At 38.2% G+C, this 22,449-nt stretch overlaps 1 protein-coding gene across 1 annotated transcript in view; it reads left to right on the forward strand.

Annotated features, from left to right (window-relative positions):
• Positions 1-3,786: 3,786 nt before the first annotated feature.
• faf1 (Fas (TNFRSF6) associated factor 1) overlaps positions 3,787-22,449 on the forward strand; it is a 63,514-nt gene continuing 44,851 nt past the window's right edge. The window contains exons 1-7 of the mRNA XM_028445439.1: positions 3,787-4,128; positions 7,687-7,755; positions 9,668-9,714; positions 11,327-11,592; positions 11,708-11,799; positions 12,388-12,479; positions 20,173-20,278. Coding sequence (XP_028301240.1) covers positions 4,069-4,128; positions 7,687-7,755; positions 9,668-9,714; positions 11,327-11,592; positions 11,708-11,799; positions 12,388-12,479; positions 20,173-20,278 — 732 coding nt within the window. The 5' untranslated portion in view covers positions 3,787-4,068. The remainder of the gene's footprint in view (positions 4,129-7,686; positions 7,756-9,667; positions 9,715-11,326; positions 11,593-11,707; positions 11,800-12,387; positions 12,480-20,172; positions 20,279-22,449) is intronic.

A 22,449-nucleotide genomic window follows, 5' to 3' on the forward strand; every position in this document is an offset into this window, starting at 1 on the left:
GCTTGGCGCGTCCCTGGAGTCCGCAGCGCTATATGAACAGTGTAGTGTCATCTTACATGACACTACCCTCCTCCTCACTCCCAGCCGGTCTGGCTCACACTTACATGCACCACACTCCATTCCAACTCTTGGGGGGCTGGATGTCGGGGCTGAGAGTAGGGGGGGTCATTGCTTGTGCTCCCATGTAGTGGCACGGGGGCGGCACTCCCCTCTCAAAATGCCCTGTCAATCCCTCCAATTTCAAACACACTTCAAGACCACCCACCGGAGGGGACGACGTGTCCTCTTCCCTCCGGAGCTAATGCACCATATACACATATATCCACGAGGGTTGGGTAGAGAGCACCGGCCCTCCCATCCCTTTTCTTTTAATTGCACCTTATACATTCACCAACCACACACCTTCGCGCAGGGGTTAGGGAAGCTACAACAGGGCAGTGGGTGTTAGCACACGGTTCTCGGCTCCTTGGGGCTCTCTCAGGTTGGGGTCTCTGAGGTGTCTGGGGTGGCTGCTCGGTTGTGGGGAGGTGGCCGGGGCCCGTTAGCCCTCGTTGTTGCTGGCAGCCTAGCTGCATCTTTGGGCCCGGGGCAGCGCCTGGGTTCACAGAAGTGGCTTTTGCGCACACATTGGTCGTGGATGCACTGGAATGCCTTAGGCTGTGGAATAAGCTCATATTGGGCTTAACCTTAGACACATTGATCCCAAATACCAGTTTTAGGTATAACCACTGACTCTTTGCCTCTGTTCACAGCCGCAACCATGATACTTAAACTTTAATTTCTCCACACTTGTCACCAGACTGGCTGAACTGATTACACAACACAATAAGCACAATATGTAACACTGTAGCATCACATTTCACTCTCACCATAAAAGTCTACTCTTCCTCACCCCTTACATTGTCCTACCCTGACTCCCTCTTCCTTGTTCCCTTCCCCCTCACCAAGGTGTAACACTGCCCTCTGTTTTTATATTCTCCCTTTTATAAAGTTTTTCTTTCTTTACAACACAATGATTAATGTTTTCTCTGTCATTTTCACTTTCTACAAGCGGGCCGCTTTGAATCCTCTGAAAGGCCGGATTTGGCCACCGGGCCTTAAGTTTGACACACATGCTCTAAATCACTATGCTACCCAGGAAACAAGATATGATGTAATAAAAATCATAGTGAAGATTTTGGTTACTTTGCATCATTTATGAATATTATACATTTATTACATTATTTGTTTTGTATTAATTTGGTTTAAACACATCTGCAGTAATTAGTACATTATTAAAGATAAAACTGAAAATTAAAAATCCCCTTATACCCAACTCATGTTCCATGCTTAACTGTTAGTGTTAGGTGGTTAACCTCGTAAAATCCTCACAGAACGGGGTCAGCAGATGGTGCACGTCGTGCAAGAATCCCCGTCTTTCTGCAGAGCTACAGATGTCTATACTTTGAAAAGCTTTATATAAACTAAAGCACAGGTCACTGTGTACTTTGTGAATGGGTTTCTAAGTTCTGAGCCGCTGCCGTCCAAGCTTTACATGATCAGATTCAATTAAGGTAACAAATGATGCAATGATTCACAACACAATGATACAGGCATTTAGAGTGGGGATGTTCTCATGTGATTCATCAACTCACTGGAATCCAATGGCAAGTCCAGGCTTGGTCGATGACAATAAAAATGTTTATATGACAGTTGTCATTCAATTCAACTTTATTTATATAGCGCAAATTACAACAAAGTCATCTCAATGCGCTTAACAAATTGTAAAGTCTTGTAAGAAATATAGAAACCAACAAGTTGACTTGGACTTAATCTACTGTTAAACTAATTTTAGTTCAGGGACCACATACCCTCTTTTTAACACTTTAATATGTAAACAACTGTATCTATACATTTACGTGTAATGAATGTCGTTATAGATGTTTGGAACTGAGCCTATTAAGCCCTGCGGTTCATTTTTGACCCATCCAAGTATTGAAATATGCTAATTTGAAAGAAATAATTACTGGAAAAACAGGGATGATTAAGTAAAACTCTAAATAGTAATGATTTAGATGTTTGTTTAGCACAGTTTTGCTTTAAGCAATTTCTTTTTATCTATAAGCAGTCATTTACATTGATTAATGTCAACTTAGGTACAACTTGTGGTGGTAAAATTCTTATTATCTCCTTTGTAAAATGCTTGGATTAATCTGTTTTGCACCGTTGGATATAAAACTGGGTTGAATGGTGGCCCTGGGATAAAATTAGTTTGACACTTCAGGAATTTATATATATATTCAATTTTGAGCAAAAATCTTTCTGTGGAACAAATAAGATGGTCGAGCGCAGTGGTTCTCAAACTTGGAGAACCCCCAAGTTATGGCTCTGGAGCTGCTCTGACAGTTTAATAATAAAAACCCCAACACTATATTTTATGTTGTATCATTACAAAAGTATATAACTACATGTGGGGACCAAAGCAGCAATAAAAAAACATACACTCTACATGCACAGTATATTGATACTGGACACGACATTGTTCTGTATCATTGTGAAGATATATTTGCACAATAATGCCATGTTTATTTGTTTTATATTAAACATATTTTATGTTCTATTCATTTTTGAGTCTGTTTTAAACAATAACAAACAATCCACATTGAATGAATAATAATAAAGCCCAAATGCCTAAACCACAAAATGAGATGAATAATCAATTGTTACTGTTTATGGATTGTGACCCCTTTTTGTGTCACAAGTTTTTGGTGACCCCAATGACTTCTTTTGATCACGTTGTTTGTTATACTGTGTAACAAACACAGAGTAGCCAGGATTAGTGCACAAAGTGACTGCATTTTGAACTACATTTATATTTGAGATACTAGAGTTTAGTTGTCGAAAATATATAAAGATAAAGACAAAGATAACCTTTATTAGTCCCACAAAGGGGACATTTGTACAGTTTCAGTGGCAGATAAATAAAATAAAAAATAAAATAAAACAGCATAATGAAAAAAACAAAAAAAGCAAGATATATACACACATAGAACTGTACACAGTACAGAGAGAAAGAGGGAAGACATGTGGCAAGAAATTTTATTTAATCAGTATTTTTTTTTTTTTTTTTATCAATTAATAGACATTTCAGGTGACCCCATTTAAATTTAAGGTGACCCCACGTGGGATTCCAAGGTTGAAAAAAACGGCATTTGGATAAAGACATGTTTATTTATCTACTCTTGTCAGGGTTGGGGTAATTGTCATCACGGAATTGATAATTCATTACAATTATGGCGTAATTATAATTGTAATTTAAAAAATCTGTTGCTGTTGTAATCAGAATTGAATTGTAACTGAGCTTATATAATTGACTTTGTAATTGTAATTGGCATGAAAGTTCTTTCAAATCTGTCAATTATAATTTAATTTAATGCACAACTTGGGATGAAAAACAAATTAGATGAAAGATATTATTTTTAGTGTTTTTTTTTTATTTTTGATTTAAGACACGTGTCAAAACTGACCCATAAGTTTTATAGGGTAATTTATTCCAAAGTCAGTAATTGTGATGAATTGTAATGAACTTCAGTAATTGAGAACGGATACAAAATGATCATAATTGAATTGTAATTTTAAAAAATGCCGTTCACTGTAATTGTAGTTTAATTTTAATTGAACATGGGTAACCGAAAACGTAATTGTAATTGAAAAATGTAAAAAATTTAAAAAAAAATGTCCCCAACCCTGACTCCGATTCGCCACGCGCCCTTCCGGTAGGTGGCGGTAACGCACGTGTTTCCTGTCAGTTTAGCTTCTACTGCAAACAGAGTGAGAATCTTTACGTCAGCCGTAAAGCTGAACGGAATAGCTGATAATAATGATAAAGCTGAACACTGTAACGTTACTTTCCATTAATGTATCTTTCTGACGCCGTTAGATTGCATTAAAGTGACGCATTCCCTGGCTAATTTAGTCTCACCGTTGTCTCGGTGTGAGCTTACAGTTGTTAGTCGTCAGTGTCCCTGTGTGTGAGGCCACGGAGCGACGGGCTGCTGGAAGAAGGCTCGCTTTTAGCCAGTCATTGTCATGGCCTTAGAAAGCGGCGAGAGCAACATGGACAGAGAGATGATCCTGGCCGACTTTCAGGTACGTGTCCCATTTTGTCAATAACACCACTGGCGGTGGATACAAATCCGTCTGCGGTCGTTAAACGGTGTGTTTGTTGTCAACAACACGAGCCGATAAACTGCAGATCTGAGCTCAGCCCGTTAGCACTCCGAGCTAACTGCCCCAGTCTGTAGTAAATAACCTCATTACAAACATGACGGCTGGTTTAACAAAACCGTGATTATCGTTGGTTAAAGTGTGTATTTGTAATAGAATGTTTGTGTTTGTTTGTTTGCAGTGCTATTGTCTGTGGTTGAGGTAGTCAGGAGAGATAGAGTTTTTCCTTGTTTACATGGACGGCATCTCTGTCAGTCCTTTAACGTCTCTGCTTCCAGGGTTTCATTTTGGAAACATTCCAGTGATCCATACAACCAAAACAACAATGGTCGTAAAATGCACTATATGAAAAGTGTAGTTTGCCCTACACATTTGTTGTTGTTCAAATAAATCCAAGCATCTTTATGCTTAAAAAGATCATCAGCAATATTTATTCAAACTGTATTTTCCACACACAAAGGGCAGCAAAAGGCTTTACATGTAAAAAATAAATAAACATCATTGTCCTTATTCATAATATGACGACTAATGATAAAATATGACAACAAATAAGCATTAAAAAAAAAAGCGCTATTAGCATCAGGAGTCGACTTTGATATTGTTTTTCTCTACTCTGAGTTTTAGGTTGAATATTCTAATGCTGTTATATCTAGGGATGTCCCGATACAACTTTTTCCACTTCAGATACCAATATTGCATCCTTGAGTATTGTCCGATACCATATCAGCACAAATCATTCATACTTTTATTACTTATTTTGTAATGTGGAATGTTAGAAAAGGCTCCATCAAGTGATGTTACTCAAACAGACAACTAGGGATGCACCGAAATGAAAATTAGTGGCCGAAGCCGAATAAAATATAAACACTTGACCGAATGCCGAATATTGAATGCGGTTGTGAAGTTTTTCACTATTTTTTTTAATAGTGCATAAATAGCCTAGAATACATTTTTAGACATGTTTTTTAAAGAAAGTAAATGTTTATTGAATATTCTGACATTTTTTAAATATTCCAGTAGCTTTTGCTTTTCAAAAAAAGCACAGCAAAGTTTTTAATTTATATTAGCCCTCAAATAAAACAAAACATACATATAAAAAAAACTTCAGTGCATTAAAGGGGAGGTATGATGGAGAAAAAAAATCACTTTATAATGGTTTTGCTACAGTGATTTACGTCCCTATAGCCTCATTCAGAGGACCAAAGTTGAAAAAGTTCTGTTTCCTCCTCCCTTGTTATTCCACATTTTATAAAAAGTCAGCTTTAAATGGGCGAGTTGGATTTTGCCCACGTTGGCAGATGACGTCACCTAATACACCTCCTAGAATGTGAGCTCCTCCCATTCCAACTATTTAACAGCTAAAACAAACACTGCGGTTTAATATAGAATATATATTATACTTTATTGCCATATATGTAAATGCAGACTGCACTACTTTCTTTGCTGCCGATCGTGTTGGGAGTCACCGCTTGGAGCCACGGACCCATTGTTTACACACATCAGCTGTTAGCACTCCGTGCTAATGCTACACCAATCTATGCAGCAACACCCGGTGTAGTGTAAGGAGGAAATGATTGGGATGTTTACGGATTTATGGCTCACAGCGCTAACAACGGACTCGGTTGTGGAATTGGACAGCTTCTAACTATTACGCGGACGATGGAGAACGGTAAGCGGAAAGGAGAGAGTCTGGCTGTGTTTGTGTGCGAAAAGGAGGACCTGCTGCTGCTAGTTCTGCAGCAGCGCACACACTTCCGACTCAAAATTACTGCACGTTGTTTTGCTTGCTTTTAACTCACTTAACCGAAGGCCGAATGTGGCTTTTTTTGCAATATTCGGCCGAACATATTTGGCCACCGAATATTTGGTGCATCCCTAAAGAGAACAATAGTCAGCAACAGTAGGTATGACAAAAACTGACCCATTTATGACCAAATGGTTACATACATTTTAACCTTCAACATAATATCTACAATTGAATAAATATAATATATATCAGATGCAGTGTGATAAAATCCTATATTAGTTTTCTGGCTGATATCGGACCGATATCAATATTGGATCGGGACACCCCTAGATAAATTTATCCAACAATTTTCTGTTTTGCAATTCTGCACCTCTAATTCTTCCCTTACCAGGGGGATAATGCACAAAAGTCGGATAAATACATCCAGGATAAAGGACAATGCGTGGTTAGACAAAGTCTGGTTGACACTATCTAGGATAGATTGGTTGCATGTTTGCCGAGTCAGGATAAAGAGACGAGGCTTAGTGAAGCCGGCTGTGGATGTTTGCGATAAGTGGGTAATACAGTATGGATCACGGACGCTCAGCTTTGTTACGCCAAGCTACACAATCAACTGACTTGGGGATAAGTTTATCCAGGATAGTCAATTTTTCCAGGCTTTGTCTTCTATCCTGGTTTTGCGCAATAACCCCCTGAAGGCTGACTATATCTAGGGCTAGTCCTGAAGTGCTACCTTCATACTTGTTAAATAATAGTAATTACACAGGCTTTCCTATTAAGACTGTCCTTGGCTATGTCTACAGAAGCATAAACTGAACATTTCAGACTTTTTTGGGAGCTCTAGCAGTTTGCCCTTAGAATTAAATCAATGAAATTAAATTGATACAAGATATTACATTGTCATGTAATATCTTAGAAAATCAGTAAAGGCTGTTAGGCTGACAAGGCTTCACTTTTTCCAATGTCTAGGATTATGATCTTTATCTGCTCATTTGCATGAAGGACTGTGAGTCTGATAGTTGTTTTTTCTTTTCAGCTTCTAAATAAGATGCACCGATTTTTCAACTTACACTTTTTTTTTTACACTCCTGGTCCTGGGTCATCCAGTGCACAGCTTTTTGTTATTTGTTTCTTATGATAGTTCTTAAGTACATTGTAGTGGTATTGCACTAAAGACTCTGTTGAATTGACCAAGCATGTTTCGCTCAAGCTAAAATCTGCAAATGTCTTAATTTCACTTCTTTTACAGGGTTCTTCTGAAATATGTACACATCATTCCACAAAGAATTAATAAACAACCATTCATTTTCCTGTTTTATAAATACATGTATTTACAATTAAGATGGCAGTGCCACTAGTTCATTGTACCCTACATTCTGGGTGATGCAAGACTTTCTTTCTTTGAACAAGATCCTTTAGCTGATCCTGTTTTGCTGGTTTCATTACAAAACTGTGAAACTAAAGTGTTAATCTTTTTTGTACTTCGTATTTTGTTTGGTGGTCCATTTTTTGTAAACAGCTCTTTGTGACTTTACTGTGAAGATCACTCCTAGACATTCTAATCTAGATGAGATCTAATAATGTGTTTAAAAAAACAAAAACAAAAAAAGTATTTCATTTTTTTACTTATGTATTCACTCATTTTTTGAAATAAATAGTTTCACAATTTACCATTTAAAATCACAAAAATGATAATACAAAGCACCGTTCCCTAACCACATTTCTTTTTGTAGGCTTGCACTGGAATTGACAACATTGCGGAGGCAATCACTCTCCTAGAGCTGAATAACTGGGATTTAGTGGTGAGTGCATTATTTTTATGTTTTGGACATTACACATGGACATACATGCCTCATAAAAACAACAAACAAAAAGAAGCTCATCAGTTTTGGAAGTGACTTGACGTATGAGAAATTACTTCCAATCGTTCTTTTGCTTATTGACATTTATTAATTTGTAACACAGCGCATCTCAGCAGAAAGGTCACTTTTGCATTTTTGATTGTTTTTTGTGTGTCCTGTCATGTGTGGCACAGTGAACATCCAGTGGAGAGACTGTGTCAGAAAGGTCTGCCAGTGTTAATTAGCAATGAGCGCCATCACTGCAGAGAGCATGTAGCAAGGGGTCAGTCTATAATTAGCCTGATGCTGGCAGCAGTTCAGCGCAGGCGATGGCAGCAGGACTCACGGGAAGGACTGGGCTCACTGCAGTTTCTCTGCTCTGGGTGTTAGTTTTTGTAAAGTCAATGTTGCTCGTAGGTGTGTTTGTTAGTTGGAAAATAATTAGAAAAGGGCGAAAGAATTGAAGAAAGACTTCCTTGACTTAAGATCATCTGCAGTGCTGTCTGTTTGTTTCCTTTACTAAATACCAAGCAGTTTTTTTTTTTCATACAATACATTTTTTTTTTTTTTAATAAGACAATACATTTAAAACTCAAACCTCACAGAATTTATTTGAAATTTGAAATAGTTCACTAAAGTTATTACTTATTGGTCAGTGTGCTCCATATCAGCCACATGATTTACCGGTAGTTCCCGCTGTGTGTGATCATTCTCCCATTGTTTAGCTGGTATGCATTAATCACCATGTGACTGTTTTTGCTGAATAATGCTACAAAGAACTCTTATGGTTTGAGGTAATTCCAAGATTTAGTTTGTTTAACTAGTCATCAAGATGTCAACATATTACTTTTTTACAGCTTTATAGCTGATGTACAACCAATACTAACTCATTACTGTGTAAATGGTCCATTTACACATTCATTTTTTAAGTGTGCTGATTATGCACGCTAAAATCCAAGAGAATAGAAATATTGTAAGATTTACCTTCAATAGAATATAGATATATATTGATTTATTCAGATCTGTAATTTATAACCTAGATCAATCTGCTTACATAAAATTGTAATAACATTTTCCTGTTTTTTTTTTTTTTTTAAATTTTGATGAAGTTGTTAATAAGGGCACTGAACAATGTTTGGGCCTGATAATGACAACAAGTGGCAATAATCATAAAGATGACACAGCACGTCAGACATGAAATGTTTTCAACAACTTACAGACATGTTGGGTACTATTATTAAAATAACCTCTGCTTAGTAATAGTTATGCTTTAGTCCTGACTGTTCCTCTCCGTCCTATACAAGAACAGTTGAAGACACGAGAACATGACAGCAGAGGCTTTGTTTTGTAAGGCTTTGTATTGTGAACGTTCCAGAGTGATCCACTGTCTGAATAGGCGGACTCACTGCCAAGCTTTGTTAAAAACATTCAGCGCGTATATAAACCAATTTCATTTATTTCATGTTCCAGAATATACTAACTGAAAACACAGCAGGCTTTTTCTTGTTTGTCCAAACAGTTATTTGTGCTGTCATTGTTTGAACATGACCAAAGTCTCTGTATTACATCACAATGAAGGGGGAGATAAGTTGAACTTTAGACTATTTTTTTTTAGGATAGGTTTTATTATTTCTCACTGGAGTAATATGTGTATATCAGGTGTAAACATACCTACGGGACTTGTCCAATCCTGTTTTTAATGAAAGGATTTATTTTTTTTAATGTTAAAACAAAGCTTTTGTAAAAACTTTGCCTGTGCTTGTAAGTTTTATTTGTAGTTGCATGTGCTTTGTTAGGTTTTATTTTGGAGCTGGTTAGACATGACCTGTACTTTTGCTGAATTAATTTTTTTTTATTTGTGCATTTATTACAGGCAGCCATCAATGGGGTGATACCACAGGAGAACGGTATCTTACAAAGGTATTCACTAATACTGTGATGTATCTGTGTGACAATCAACATTAGATCATTGCCAGCATAAAAGTGTTTTAAATTGATAATGTCTTGGTATGGACATACAATCTACAAATATACTTGACACTCTGTAGCATGTCAGCTGACCAGGTAAGCATACCATCAACATAGATGCACAGACAGCTAGATTGTTTACTCTTTCTTATCTATACATATATATATATATACTGCATATATATATGTGTGTGTGTGTGTGTGTATATACACACACACATATAGCTGTACTCCGCCCTTGTAGTCTGCAGTCTGCCTCCTGCTATTTCCTTCTGGTGTGTTTGCTCCTCCGCGCCTGAACGCACCGTCTCCATTACCAGCCACTCGCTGCAAATAAAGGCAGAAGATGGATTAGTTAAGTCGTCACAGCTGAACTAATCAACCTGACTGACTTTCCCTCTGCTGGTCCCTGCCTGCTAACGCACACACCACACCCTCATTCTCACGTCATGCACAAAACCATCAGGAATTACAACAAAACAGATTCTTCATTATAAATGGTTATCTATCAGAACAAAAACCTTATCAATCTGTCAGATGGAAGAATTCAGATATTTAAACTTTTTTATTTTTTATTTTTATTCTCATTCATGAGAAAACCCTTTAATGACAATAAACCTTTGGATTTACTGTCTTGAAATGTTAGACATTGTAGGCTGAAACTCTTGCTCAGCTATTCTCCCCTGAAGGAAAAGTGAAAAAGGAAACGTATCCTACTGCTGTTCATCAGCTGTTATGAGTCTGACATTGTGTTTTCACAGGATGGGCTCTGCTTACACTTCAGGAACAAAAGGTCACTCTGTTAGTGGTCAAAAGCAAAAGCAGGTCAAAAGTCCATTTTCAAGTTAATACATTCTCTGACACAGAGCCAATTTAGGTAAAAGTGGTATAAAATAATGATTGTCTTGCAGTGTATTTTTCTTCTTCTTTCTTTAAGTTATGTTTTGGATACGGACTGTGTCCTAGAGCACTGGTTCCTAAACAGAATTTCAGGGACTTGCTGGTAGTCCCTGATTATTAATAAAGAACAGAACTTTACTCTCTTGAACTTATTTAATTTTATAATTATTATTTACTGTTTGTTGGTATCACCTTGAGATTGTCTTTGTATATGTATGTGCCTGTATTTATGTGTATATGTGAGATAAAGATTATTTAAAGTTAGTCCAGTAAATTCATTATTGTATAGATTATAAGTACAGGTATAATAGATAGTTAAGGGGTGGGAGTAAGTTTTGGAAATGAAAAATCCAATCATGTTTTGTTTTTATTTTTCAAGTGTTGTCTTTTGTAAAGTATTTATTTTTTGTCTGTTCATAGCTGTATTGTTTTCTAATTTATTTTTACATGTCCATAATAAACTGCTATCTAATTATTTAGATTGTGTAAGTATTATCACTTAGTCAGTTTAGAGGTTACTGTATATCCACAGAGTTGTTTTTAATGCTAACTCACAACCAAAAGTTCAGTTCCCGACCAATTTTAAGTCCTAACTTAAGACCCTTTTTTAAGTTTAACATTGTCTGTCTTTTATGTTGATAATGAACTCATGACCTTTGTGCAGTAACTTTTCCAGCGAGGCGAGCCAGCCTGTCATCTACAGACCTCCCAGCCACTCGGAGGCGGCCGATGCAGCAGCAGGTGGTCCAGTTCCTCCACCTCCTTCCACCGCTTCATCCTCCTCTCCCCCATCATCCTCTACTTCTGCGTTCTGCCCCGTCAATGCCTCATCCCGACACATTGTTGAGCGGCAGCCCCGGATGCTGAACTTTAGGGTGGAGTACCGACAGCGCACTGTAGAGCTGGTGTTAGAGGAGGGCAGTACAGTAGGTGAGAAGCACGTTCTATAACTGATCTACACTCTTTCTGTAACTCCGGTTATGTTAACAGTTACCTATTATAATTTTAAGTAAGACAAATGTATTTGTGTGGTTTCAACTCACAGGCGAGATCAAACGAATCCTCGAGACAGAACTTGCTGTTCCAGTGTCCAAAATGCAGTTGAAGGGTTGGAAGAGCGGAGATGTGTCTGACAGTGTGAGTCATTTTATCATCCTGTGTATTTGATTAAAAAAATCTGTGTTTCTTTATATATTCATAATGTACCTTTTTATTTATTTTTCAATGTTTGCCATTGCAGATATTTGGACTTCATCACAACCAGTATAGAATTATTATAAACGAGATGGGTAGGGAAATAGGTGAACCACTACAAAATTATATTACTGTAGATCAGTGTACATTATTCATGACTAAACCTTAAAAAAAAGATAAAAAGTTAACATTTGATTCTTTATCTTTATTTGCAGTGTTTTGTTTTGGTTTTTATTCATGAGTTAGTTACCTCATGATTTCACTTTTTTACCACAATTGCATATCTGCAGATCACTGTCATGGTGTCATAGAAGCAGCACGTTGAGCTTTAGCTTTGAAGTGTTGAAATTCAATAAAAAATGTCCTAAATGATTTGCATTAATATTTACTGTATGATTTATTGCCAAAAAAAACGTAAGTGACAAATGTTTCTCCTTGACATATTTTCACTTGCTTTTCAGATGATTGTGTATTTTGTGCTGGAGGATAACTCTTTTTCATATGTGTCTGTGGGTGTGTGTACAAAATCAGACGCTGCTCAGAAGTTTACACTTGCCCAAGAACAACAGCCTCTATGTCCTGACTCCAGACTTAGCATCGACCGCCAGCACCAGTACAAACAGGTAACCAGTCTACTGTCCTCCTTTAGCTCTTTGGTGTTTCAGGCCAAATCCTACATTTACACAAACACACAAATGTACTTCTTTTTTCATTTCCTTAACACTACAAAAGCTTGCTTAAGTAAATATTTTAAAGGTCTGATTTTGGTGACGTGTGGACTACTGACTTACATGCAGTACTAATAAATAAACAGCAGGGGGTGCCCTCTGTCTACTTAGAGTGAAAATGTAACTAGACCGTGTTCATCAATAATACTCATTTTATTTGTTTTTTGAGGAGATATTCGAACTGCTGGCACCCATTCATTTTCTCAAGTTTATTTTGACATTTCCAGAGGAGCTTCTGCTGCCACATTCTCTTTATGTTGTGCAAATAATACATTTCTCTCCCTTATTTGTGTTTTCTCCCTGATATTGTTGCCTCCTGGGCCTGGTTGTTGGTATGGAAATGACTGCTCACTGGCTGTAACGAATACGATATGTCTACACACGATGGATTATTAATTGGTGGTTTCCAAACCATAGCTGTTTACCACAATACTGCTAACTCTGATTAACTTTAGCCATTTAATGAGTAATCCTGTTAGATTGTGTTTTTATTCTGTGGGTAGATGGTATTAGCTGCTTTCCTCTCTGAAGTGTCAGGCAGCTCATTGTATAGTTTCCGCCATCACAGGTGGTGAATCAACACTGAGATGGTTTTTGCGGCTGTATTAGGTTCTCTTTTTTTTTTTTTTTGTTCTCTTTCTCTTTTTTCTTTTTCTTCTTCTTTCTTGGTGTATTAGGTTCTCACCATCCAAGTGGCACGGCTCTTATTTCACTTTAGCCGTAGAATTAACTGGAACATTAATATTTTTGAGTCACTTAGTTATTTGCTGCAATCTTGATGTGGTTTGATGCCAATTTTTTTAAATCAATAGATTTCAGGAATATTTTGTATATAGTAAAGATATGTGTTGCTCCTCACTTAATTGTTGAAAAATTAATATCTTCAAAAAATTTTTTTTTTAAGACATTAGGGATGTCCCGATACAGCTTTTTCACTTCCAATATGATGCAGATATTGCAGCCTTGAGTATTGGTCGATACTGATATCAATCCGATACGATAACGGCACATATCATACATACTTTTATTACTTATTTTGTAGTGTGGAATGTTAGGAAAGGCGTGATTATTAAAAAAACAGACCCATTTATTATAAACCAATGAATTATATACAATTAACCTTTTAGAATAAAATTATTCTATGATTGAATAAAATAAATAAAAAAAATACAATAGAAGAAATTGAATAAAAATAATTAAAAAAAGACCAATATATATTATATTGGCGATTTTAGCTGCAGTCCAATAAAATCCGATATTCGTTTTTCTGGCTGATATCGGACCGATAGCCGATATCAATATCGGATAGGGACACCCCCAAGGTAGCCTGAAATTAATGTTTAAATTCACTTTTAGGACGGGCTGTTGTATGACTAAATTACATGATATAGCATGGTGATACAGTATAGTTTGCTGTTTACACATTTCTTAAATATTCTACTTTTTTCAAGTCTTACACAAATCCCTACATATAATTTACGCAACACTTTTTTTTTTTTTCATGAAATACAAACAGAACTGGAGCTCTGCGCCCTAACTTATATATGTCAGATGAGAAACTGAGTAATTGGGCAGCTTTTCCTGTTAGTTGAGCTAAGTGGTGGTTATATTGTGTTGGCAGCTAATGGCCCCCGTCCCCCAGGCATCCCTTTGCTCTTCCTTTCACTTATTCTCACTCTCGCACTAACTGCTGTGTCTTTTTAGCAGCACCGTTGCCGTTGCTCAAGTGTTATGGATATCATTTCTGGCGTCAGGAGGTCATTATCCTGTGTCAGCTATTTTAGTGGTGGACAGTTGGCACTGAAAGGAGTGGGTGGGTGTTCAGTGTGCACATGTGTATGTGTGTGACCCCGCTGTCACGCTGGGAGACGAAAGGTGTGAAAAATGGAAAGCAGTCTTAATGGTATGCTTTGTGTCAGTAAGTTTTCATGATCATCTTTAATGTTATTCAAAGCCACGAAAGTCTATATATACGTCAATAATCTAATCAGATTTTATTCACGTTGGCTGTTTTTCAGAAAAGTCACAACACTAATCTTTGACCTCCAATCTTCAGACATCAACCAGCATCAATTAGGGATGTAAAGATATTTCCTAAATTGGCTAAAAATCGATTAAACTAAGGCGGATTAAAATCGATACAGCACAGTAAGTGCATCGATACTCTGCTTAAACAATAGGGGTGCTGTGACTATTTTAGTGCTGCTTGTTTTGACATCGGGGTCTTTCTCGGTTCAGCCGCACACTCGGGGCTGAACCAAGAGAAGCGGTGGGAGAAGAGCTTTAATCAGGCCGGTAAAAGAAGACCTGCCCCGGCCGGAGCCCGACAAAGACGGCTCGAACACGTCCGACCCGAATGTTGATGTTACTTTAAGCCCGAACCTGTTCAACCAGACACTATTCATGTCCATGCGCGCATGAATTATCCAAGGCGAGTCAGCATCCATTTGTTCGTCTGATGTCTATATATTCAAATTTAAAGGATTTGATTTGAGTTTTTTTTAAATTTTAAAATTTGGGATTCGAATCATTGGTTGAGTGTATCGTTACACCCCTATCATCGATAGATCCTTCTCTCTAGCTTAAAACCATCTGGGATTGTTCAGACATTATCGAAACCGCTATTTGCTAAATTACCGGATGAATGTAATGTTATGTTTTTAATAGGACATTGGCATTTTTATTAATTCATTTTCTTTATATTGACGAACTGTTGCATTTGACTTACCTGCACATATTTTCCATAGGCTTCAGTGTTCATCTATAGCTAATATACAGTATGTTCTCTGCCAGAGAGGAATGTGACCCTATAATCTCCACCTCTCCACCCGAGCGTCTGATCTGATAAAACCATAAATATTCCAAACAGGTAAAAGAATATCATTAATGGTGCTTGATAAAACAATGTATCTCATTTTCCACTTGTCTTTCTAAACTTGGATGGATGTTGCACCCTCCAAAGCCGCATTCAAACATGCATCCGGCAACAGTGTTTGCTTCAGATATCCACACACACAGACAGTTGCCTCTTTTTAGATGCACTTGTGTAATCTCACGCAATTCAGTTTGACAGCTCCTCTAGCATTTCTTCCTTCATTAAGTTTGTATTATTTAGTTGTGGCATGGTGTCAATTTTAGTCTTCGTTTATGACTTAGAATGTGCATAAAAGTGGTTGTGAACAGGCTTTAAAGGTAGATTACATTTCTGAAAATAATTGGCACGCCTTAGTTGTAGTTGATGGATGTTTCTCTGCTCGGGTGTGCACAATAAAGGGGCTGCTAACATTTGCAAATATATCTGAAACTATAGTTCACATGTGCACATACACTCCTTTCGGAAACAAATGGCTACTGCATGAATGAAAACTAAAAACAAAACCCAAAACAACTCTAAAGATGAATATAAATGAACTATCCGATTACACTTATCTGAATAAAAAATAATGGTACACTGAGAAAAGATTGAAAAATGCCTGATTAAATATGTTTAGTTCTGCAATCTTGCTACCATTTGATCAGTCGTTTAAGTCGGTTTTCTGTGTGGTATCAATGTACAGGTACATCTATAAAAATTAGAATATCTTGAAAAAGTTCATTATTTTTCATTTCAGGAAGTGAAACCCATTTATGATGTAGACTCATAAAACATATGGTGAAATATTTCAAGCCTTGATTATAAAATTTTTGATTAAGGCTTACGGATAATGAAAACTCCAGAATTCAGTGTCTCAAATTTAGATTACATTAGATCAATTAAAAAGAAAAAAGGATATTTTAAACAAAAATGTAAAGCTTCTGAAAAGTATGTTCATTTCTAGGCACTCATTACTTGGTTGGGCCTCCTTTTGCATGAATGACTGCATCAATGTGGCGTGGCATGGAGGTGATCAACCTGTAGCACTGCTCAGGTGTAATGGAAGCCCAGGTTGCTTTGATAGCAGACTTCAGGTCATCTGCATTGTTGGGTCTGGTGTCTCTCACCTTCCTCTTGACAATACCCCATAGATTCTCTATGTGGTTCAGGTCAGAGTTTGCTGGTCAGTCAAGCACAGTAACACCATGACCATTGAGCAATTACACCTGAGCAGAACTACAGGTTGATCACCTCCATGCCACGCTACATTGATGCAGTAATTCATGCAAAAGGAGGCCCAACCAAGTATTGAGTGCATAGAAATGAACACACTTTTCAGAAGCCTTACATTTCTGTTTAAAATATCCTTTTTAATGGATCTTATGTAATAGACACTGAATTTTAAGCTTTCATTAACCGTAAGCCATAATCATCAAGATTTTATTAAATAAAGGCTTGAAATATTTCACTATGTGTCATAAGTCTATATCATGTATGGGTTTCACTTTCTGCAATGAGTGACAGAAATATAGAACTTTTTCATGATATTCTAATCTTTTTAAATATACCTGTACATCATTGGACGTGACGCAGTGAAAGCAAAGGTCAGTGTTGTTCAAGGACACCGGAAAGAAAATTATAGATAAGTCTACTCATTTATTTTTTCTTCTAGAGACACATTAAAAAAAAACATTATTTGTCTTTGATGCTGCTACACTTTGGTCTTTTTAAATTTAATGAGTAATGTTTTTATTCAGCTGTCGAGAGGATAATAAACTATCCCCAATCTTCAAGGCTTTATTGGGAGTTTGTGGTCTCAGATTAGAAAGACAGTTTTCCACCCAAATTTAATTTCGCATTGTTTATTTGATTCAAATTGTTGCTGAGTAAAAATGCAAATGTCCAATAAATGGTAATATCCCTGGCAATTACTTTGTAGAGTTTGGCTCATGCAGTGCACAGTCCTAAACCAAACGGACTGATTAAATAGTGCTGCACTGTCGTTATGATCTCGCTGAGCAAACTCCTCTTGGTTGTCTTGTTTGATTAGAAATAAATCTTTAGGCTTTGGGGAGATTTTCCTCTCAGCACCAGTTGGTCTCAGGTAGTTATTTAGTTAGTGATGTGCACTGCGTTGTTAAAGACAGGTCTGAGGGAGCTGCTTTTTTTTCTTCCTGTGGCCACGTTGATGACTGCCTGTGAATACAGCGGGGAGGGGAGGGGGGTGTTGAGGAGCTAATCTCTTGCATAAATGATGAAAGGCCAATGAATATTTCAGGCTGGCCTGTTTCCTTTCTTGTTTATTTTCCTCTGCTCTCAGCAAGTGTTTGCTATTGGAAGGTTATTTGAATTTGAACTCTCAAAGTAGTTTGAATTTGAAGAAGAAAAAAAGAAGAAGGATTCATTAGGATTTTCCTTCTTGTAGTGCGGTTTTCTGCTCTATGTGCGTGTGTTTGTGTGCCACCTATCATGTAGCGGGCACATGCACACAAATGAGCTTGGGAGATCGTTGGCTAGCCAAAGCGTCTTTTATTGAAGGTATCCAACAGCTATCATGCTGATTAACTATTGGGCGGGATGGCAGAGCAAAATGGAGCAAAGTCTGAAAGGTTTCCCATTTTTCTGCTTTGTTGTGGATGCAAAATTTGGAGGAGGTAAGAAGACTGTGTGGGCTTCCTGACCTCCTCTGCACTTGTGTGTGTTTTTTAAATGTACGGTAGTGGAAACACTCCTAAGCGTTTTGTTTCATGCAAGTGAGAGGTTGAGGAAAATGCACACAGGATGTGCACTCGTGTTTGCGTGTGTGTGTGTGTGTATTGGTATTTTTATTTTTTTTGCTGTCACTCTGGGGGTCTGTGTGCGTCTCTGTGTCTGGCAGTGCTGGTTTAATAAGGTCTAGAGTCTGCTCTGTGCCGTGGGGACTGGCAGCTTTGGCGGTGGGCTTACCTCTGAATGAAACCAATCTGCTTAGCCTGTTCCTCTCCCTCTGCAAAATGCTCCATTTTTGCTGTCCATAAAGTTAAATGACATTTTCCTCCAGCACCCTTATGCAATGTCAAGTGCCTCCAGAGATGTCTCAGGCCGACCTAGATGCCACTGTGTGTGTGTTGAGTGAGAAGGAGACCTCTGAAGGCTGCGGCAAACACAAAGACATTCACATTTCAACCCTGTGCAGCAGGAAGGGTCCGCATCTATCAGAAGACAACAGCTTTGAAAACATCAGTGGCGACAGCAGTCAAGGCAGTGGAATATTAGACCTGAAACATGGGTTTTATGTTGAATTTATGAACCAGCAGGTTTCTTTGACAGGAAATGAATGCATGTCCTATTTATTTATACTAAGACAATTTATTTGTACATTAGAGCCCAATCAGCAATGATTTCTCAAAGTAAATCTTGAACAGAATTCCACCCACACACACGCACACACCAAATGGCTCATCTTCCAGCCATAAATGACTGATAAGATGTTCCCTCTTTGCTTGGAAGAACAGAGTATCACTTCTGCTCAGTTTACCCTCTATCTCTGCCTATTTAGAAGCCTCGCTGCCTGCCAGCAGCAACTCGGGACTGTGCCCAAACATAATTGTGATATTAGCCAGATCCTTATTTATGTGTCCCTACCCCTTCTATCCCTTCTCTCTCTCTCTCTCTCGCTCTCTATCGCTCTTTCTCTATCTCTCCATCACACACACACACACCTCTTTCAGCCTTCTGCTCTGCAATATTACATATGCATGCATTCATCCTCCCCACTTCGCACATTTCCAATCTTCTCCAGTTAGCTACAACAAACATTACATTTACATATTGATTTCATAGTTTTAGTCAATGTAAATATGCTGTCATTACAGTAAATTTGAGCTTCTGTTAACATAAGCTCGTCCAGATCTGTGCAGATTAAGGGTGTGATTGCATAATTAATGTGTGGGCTACATATTAATTCCCTCATCCCTCTTTTTCTCTCAACTCTTCCTCCACTCCCCGGGTTCTGAGCCCTGATTTAGTGGCTGTTTCGGCCTTTAAGCCTCCCATTGCTATTCAGCCTCACAGGCCCAGCGTTTGCTCAAAATGCTACTTAACCTCACAGCTTATTGTAAATGAAGCCTCCAAAAGTCGATCCCTCTCATCGCCTCTTCTCTTCAACTGCATGTGTGGCATTGATCTAAGTTTGTCACTGAGATACTGCTCTGACAACCGGAAATGGTGGTTTGCGGTCCTCGACCTGTGTAATAGTAGTATGCTTTTTTACTTTTTTTGATGTACGAATCATGATGGATGGGGCGATGCTTTCAGGTCAACAATTAAAATCTTATTTTCCAACAGTTTTTTGTGGGTGTATTTGTTGTGTTGTTGGCATTGCATCTGTTACTGGATGCTTTTAAAGTGTAGGCGGTCATAGATGCAGGATCCTGCTGTGTTTAATAAACAAATGCTTTGGTCAGGCTTGTTAAGACACAACCAGTAAAATAGGTGTCTGGCCTCCTGAAGAGACACCTAGCTCCCTGTGGACCATTAGGCTGCTACTAGATGACAAGTTTTGACTTGCCCTATACTTGACTTCGTAATGACTGGACTATCTTTTTACTAATTCTAAAAAAAAAAAAAAAAATGCTTTTAAAATGTGGATTGTTTTTATTTTTTATGTATTTGTTATGCTGTGTTCTGTGGGTTTTAATTTTAGCTTCCATTAACGTATTGTCTTTATGTTTTTCAAATGTTCTCCTCTTTTAGTGCACTCCAAGACTCTTTAAACCAGAATTTCCTGCTGGTCATTAACCATCGCGAAGCTCAGAGGGACTACAACCTCAACTTCCCTGGCTCCAGAACCATCCAGGAGGTATGTCAATTTATTGAACATAGACTTGAACCATATAGAACATCAAGAGGCACCTTTTTATGCACAGACACTTCAAATGTTCTCAATAATGCACTCCCGGCTTCTCACAGAGATATTATTGCAGTTGATTCCACTTCAACCAGAACAGTTTTCATTCCATTTGCCAAACATTGCTAGTCTATCTGAGCCATCGATTTATTATTCATCACGAATGATCACATTTCAGAGCACATAATTACTCTCACAGCTGCGGTTTGGCACAGCCCCTTCTTTTTTTCCCCCCCCATCTCCCTCTGTGTTCTGTCTTTCTCTCCTTCGCTCAGCAGTTTTAAATGACTGAACATTGTTTGAATTAGGCATAGGGAAGCAATGGAAAGAGACAGTCCCATTTATTTCCTTTATTTGAAACTAAACAGATTTGGCTGTCTATAAAAAATTCATAGTTTCTCCTCCTGACTCTAGTATGATTACAGAGCACACCTTTATTCATAGGTCATCATTAACGCAGGTGCAAATGGATAAAAGGTTAAGAAGCTGGAAAAAACATGTTTGTGTTTGCTTTGATATTCTGACGGATTTTTGTGTATCTGCGTCAATGTTTGTGCCCATATGAGTTTAATCCTGCAAGCACCCACACCGAGAAACATTTATTACTGCCCACATCCCCCACCCATGCAAGTGGACCTGAGTCTGTATCATTTATTATGCATTATGTGTAGCCTGCTGTCACAGGTGAGTGGAAGTGCACTCCCAAAAGACTGATGAAGGAGGATTGTTAAGTACTACACTCAGTGGTAAAAACATAGAAATCAGTTATAAATATCCATCTGTATGTCTGATTTCGCCTTATTTCCCGATTTGTTGAGCTCTATTTTTTCTGTATATGTAATTCAGACTAAATATTTATGCCCATGAAACTGTAAAAACTGTAATCATTGCTGCCCTGCTGTAGGCACCTTGATTCAGATCTGAGTCCTTGATGTGGATGAAGATTACACTAATAATCATCAGGCTACTAGCAGGGCTTGTAATGGTGCTAATTGAACAGATTAGTGGTTCCAACATCTGAACTGGAGGCGGCTTGCTTCACTTGATTTCTCCCTGCAAGCTTTCTCTTTTTCTCTCTCCTCTCTCCTTCGTCCCTCTTTCTTTCCCTCACTTTCTTCTCAGACAGATGGTTTTGATGAGCACCCACTGTGAACCTTAAGTGTTTCTGCAGGGATTACAAACACTGGGGAGGGGTCCCTGCAGTGTGGGAGGGGGGAGCCATGAACACAGACAGGAGGCAAAGAACTGTCGGCTTGGTGGGGGTGCCGTAAGAGGCGATAAGGGATAGAAAAAGGACAATATGGGCTTAAACAGGCCTCCGTGTCTTGGTCTTTCCTTTACACATGCTTGTCTTGAGGCATCTTAAAACCCCCTGTGGTGAAAATGAGACCCACAACTTTAACCTGCCAATCTCTTGTGTTTACCACCACGCTGTGGCTGTCTCAGAAAAGTTCAATAGCCTGTTACAGGTGCAAGTGCAATCATTTAGCGTGAGTAAAATATTTGTTCGGGATGGCTTTAGTCATGTTGCTTAGTGAATATGAGCTAGATTAGACAGTCGGACATAAAAACAATAATAAGCAACACTTGGACAAAAGAAATGTATTTCTTTCATCATAAAAGGACTCGGACCATATTCAGCTCCTCCTTTCTGTTCTGACTGTGTCCAGTCACACCGATGAATTGCACTACAGAGCATCTTTCTCACCCATTCTTTCTTTTGTCTTAGCTGAAGAAGATTCAATGGGTCCTGCTTGTGCATATCAATAGGATAGAGTCTTGTCTTAGTGTTTATCTTTGCCAAACTCTCTGGCTTTGCCTTGTGCCTCTAAGAAAACTGCCCTCACCCCTCTCTTTTTATTCCCATTTTCTGAATCTCCTCTCCCAGTGTTATTTTTCCACCTTCTTTCTTCCCTGTCTGTAGAGCTCAAGGCCGTGTAGACTCTGATTGGCATTACTAGACATGAGTGTGGGGGTAAGTTGCTGGCTAGCTTCGCAGCTAAGCTGGAGAGCAAATGTTTGCCAGGGAAGTAGCAGGTAGAATAGGGATGGCTGCTGGGTCTCGAGTTGTCCGTGACCAGACCAGTTGTCCTGGGGATTTCTCTCATCTGCTGCCCCCTCCC

Source organism: Gouania willdenowi, chromosome 4, assembly GCF_900634775.1.
Source record: "Gouania willdenowi chromosome 4, fGouWil2.1, whole genome shotgun sequence".
In the NCBI taxonomy this organism is placed as follows: Eukaryota; Metazoa; Chordata; class Actinopteri; order Blenniiformes; family Gobiesocidae; genus Gouania; species Gouania willdenowi.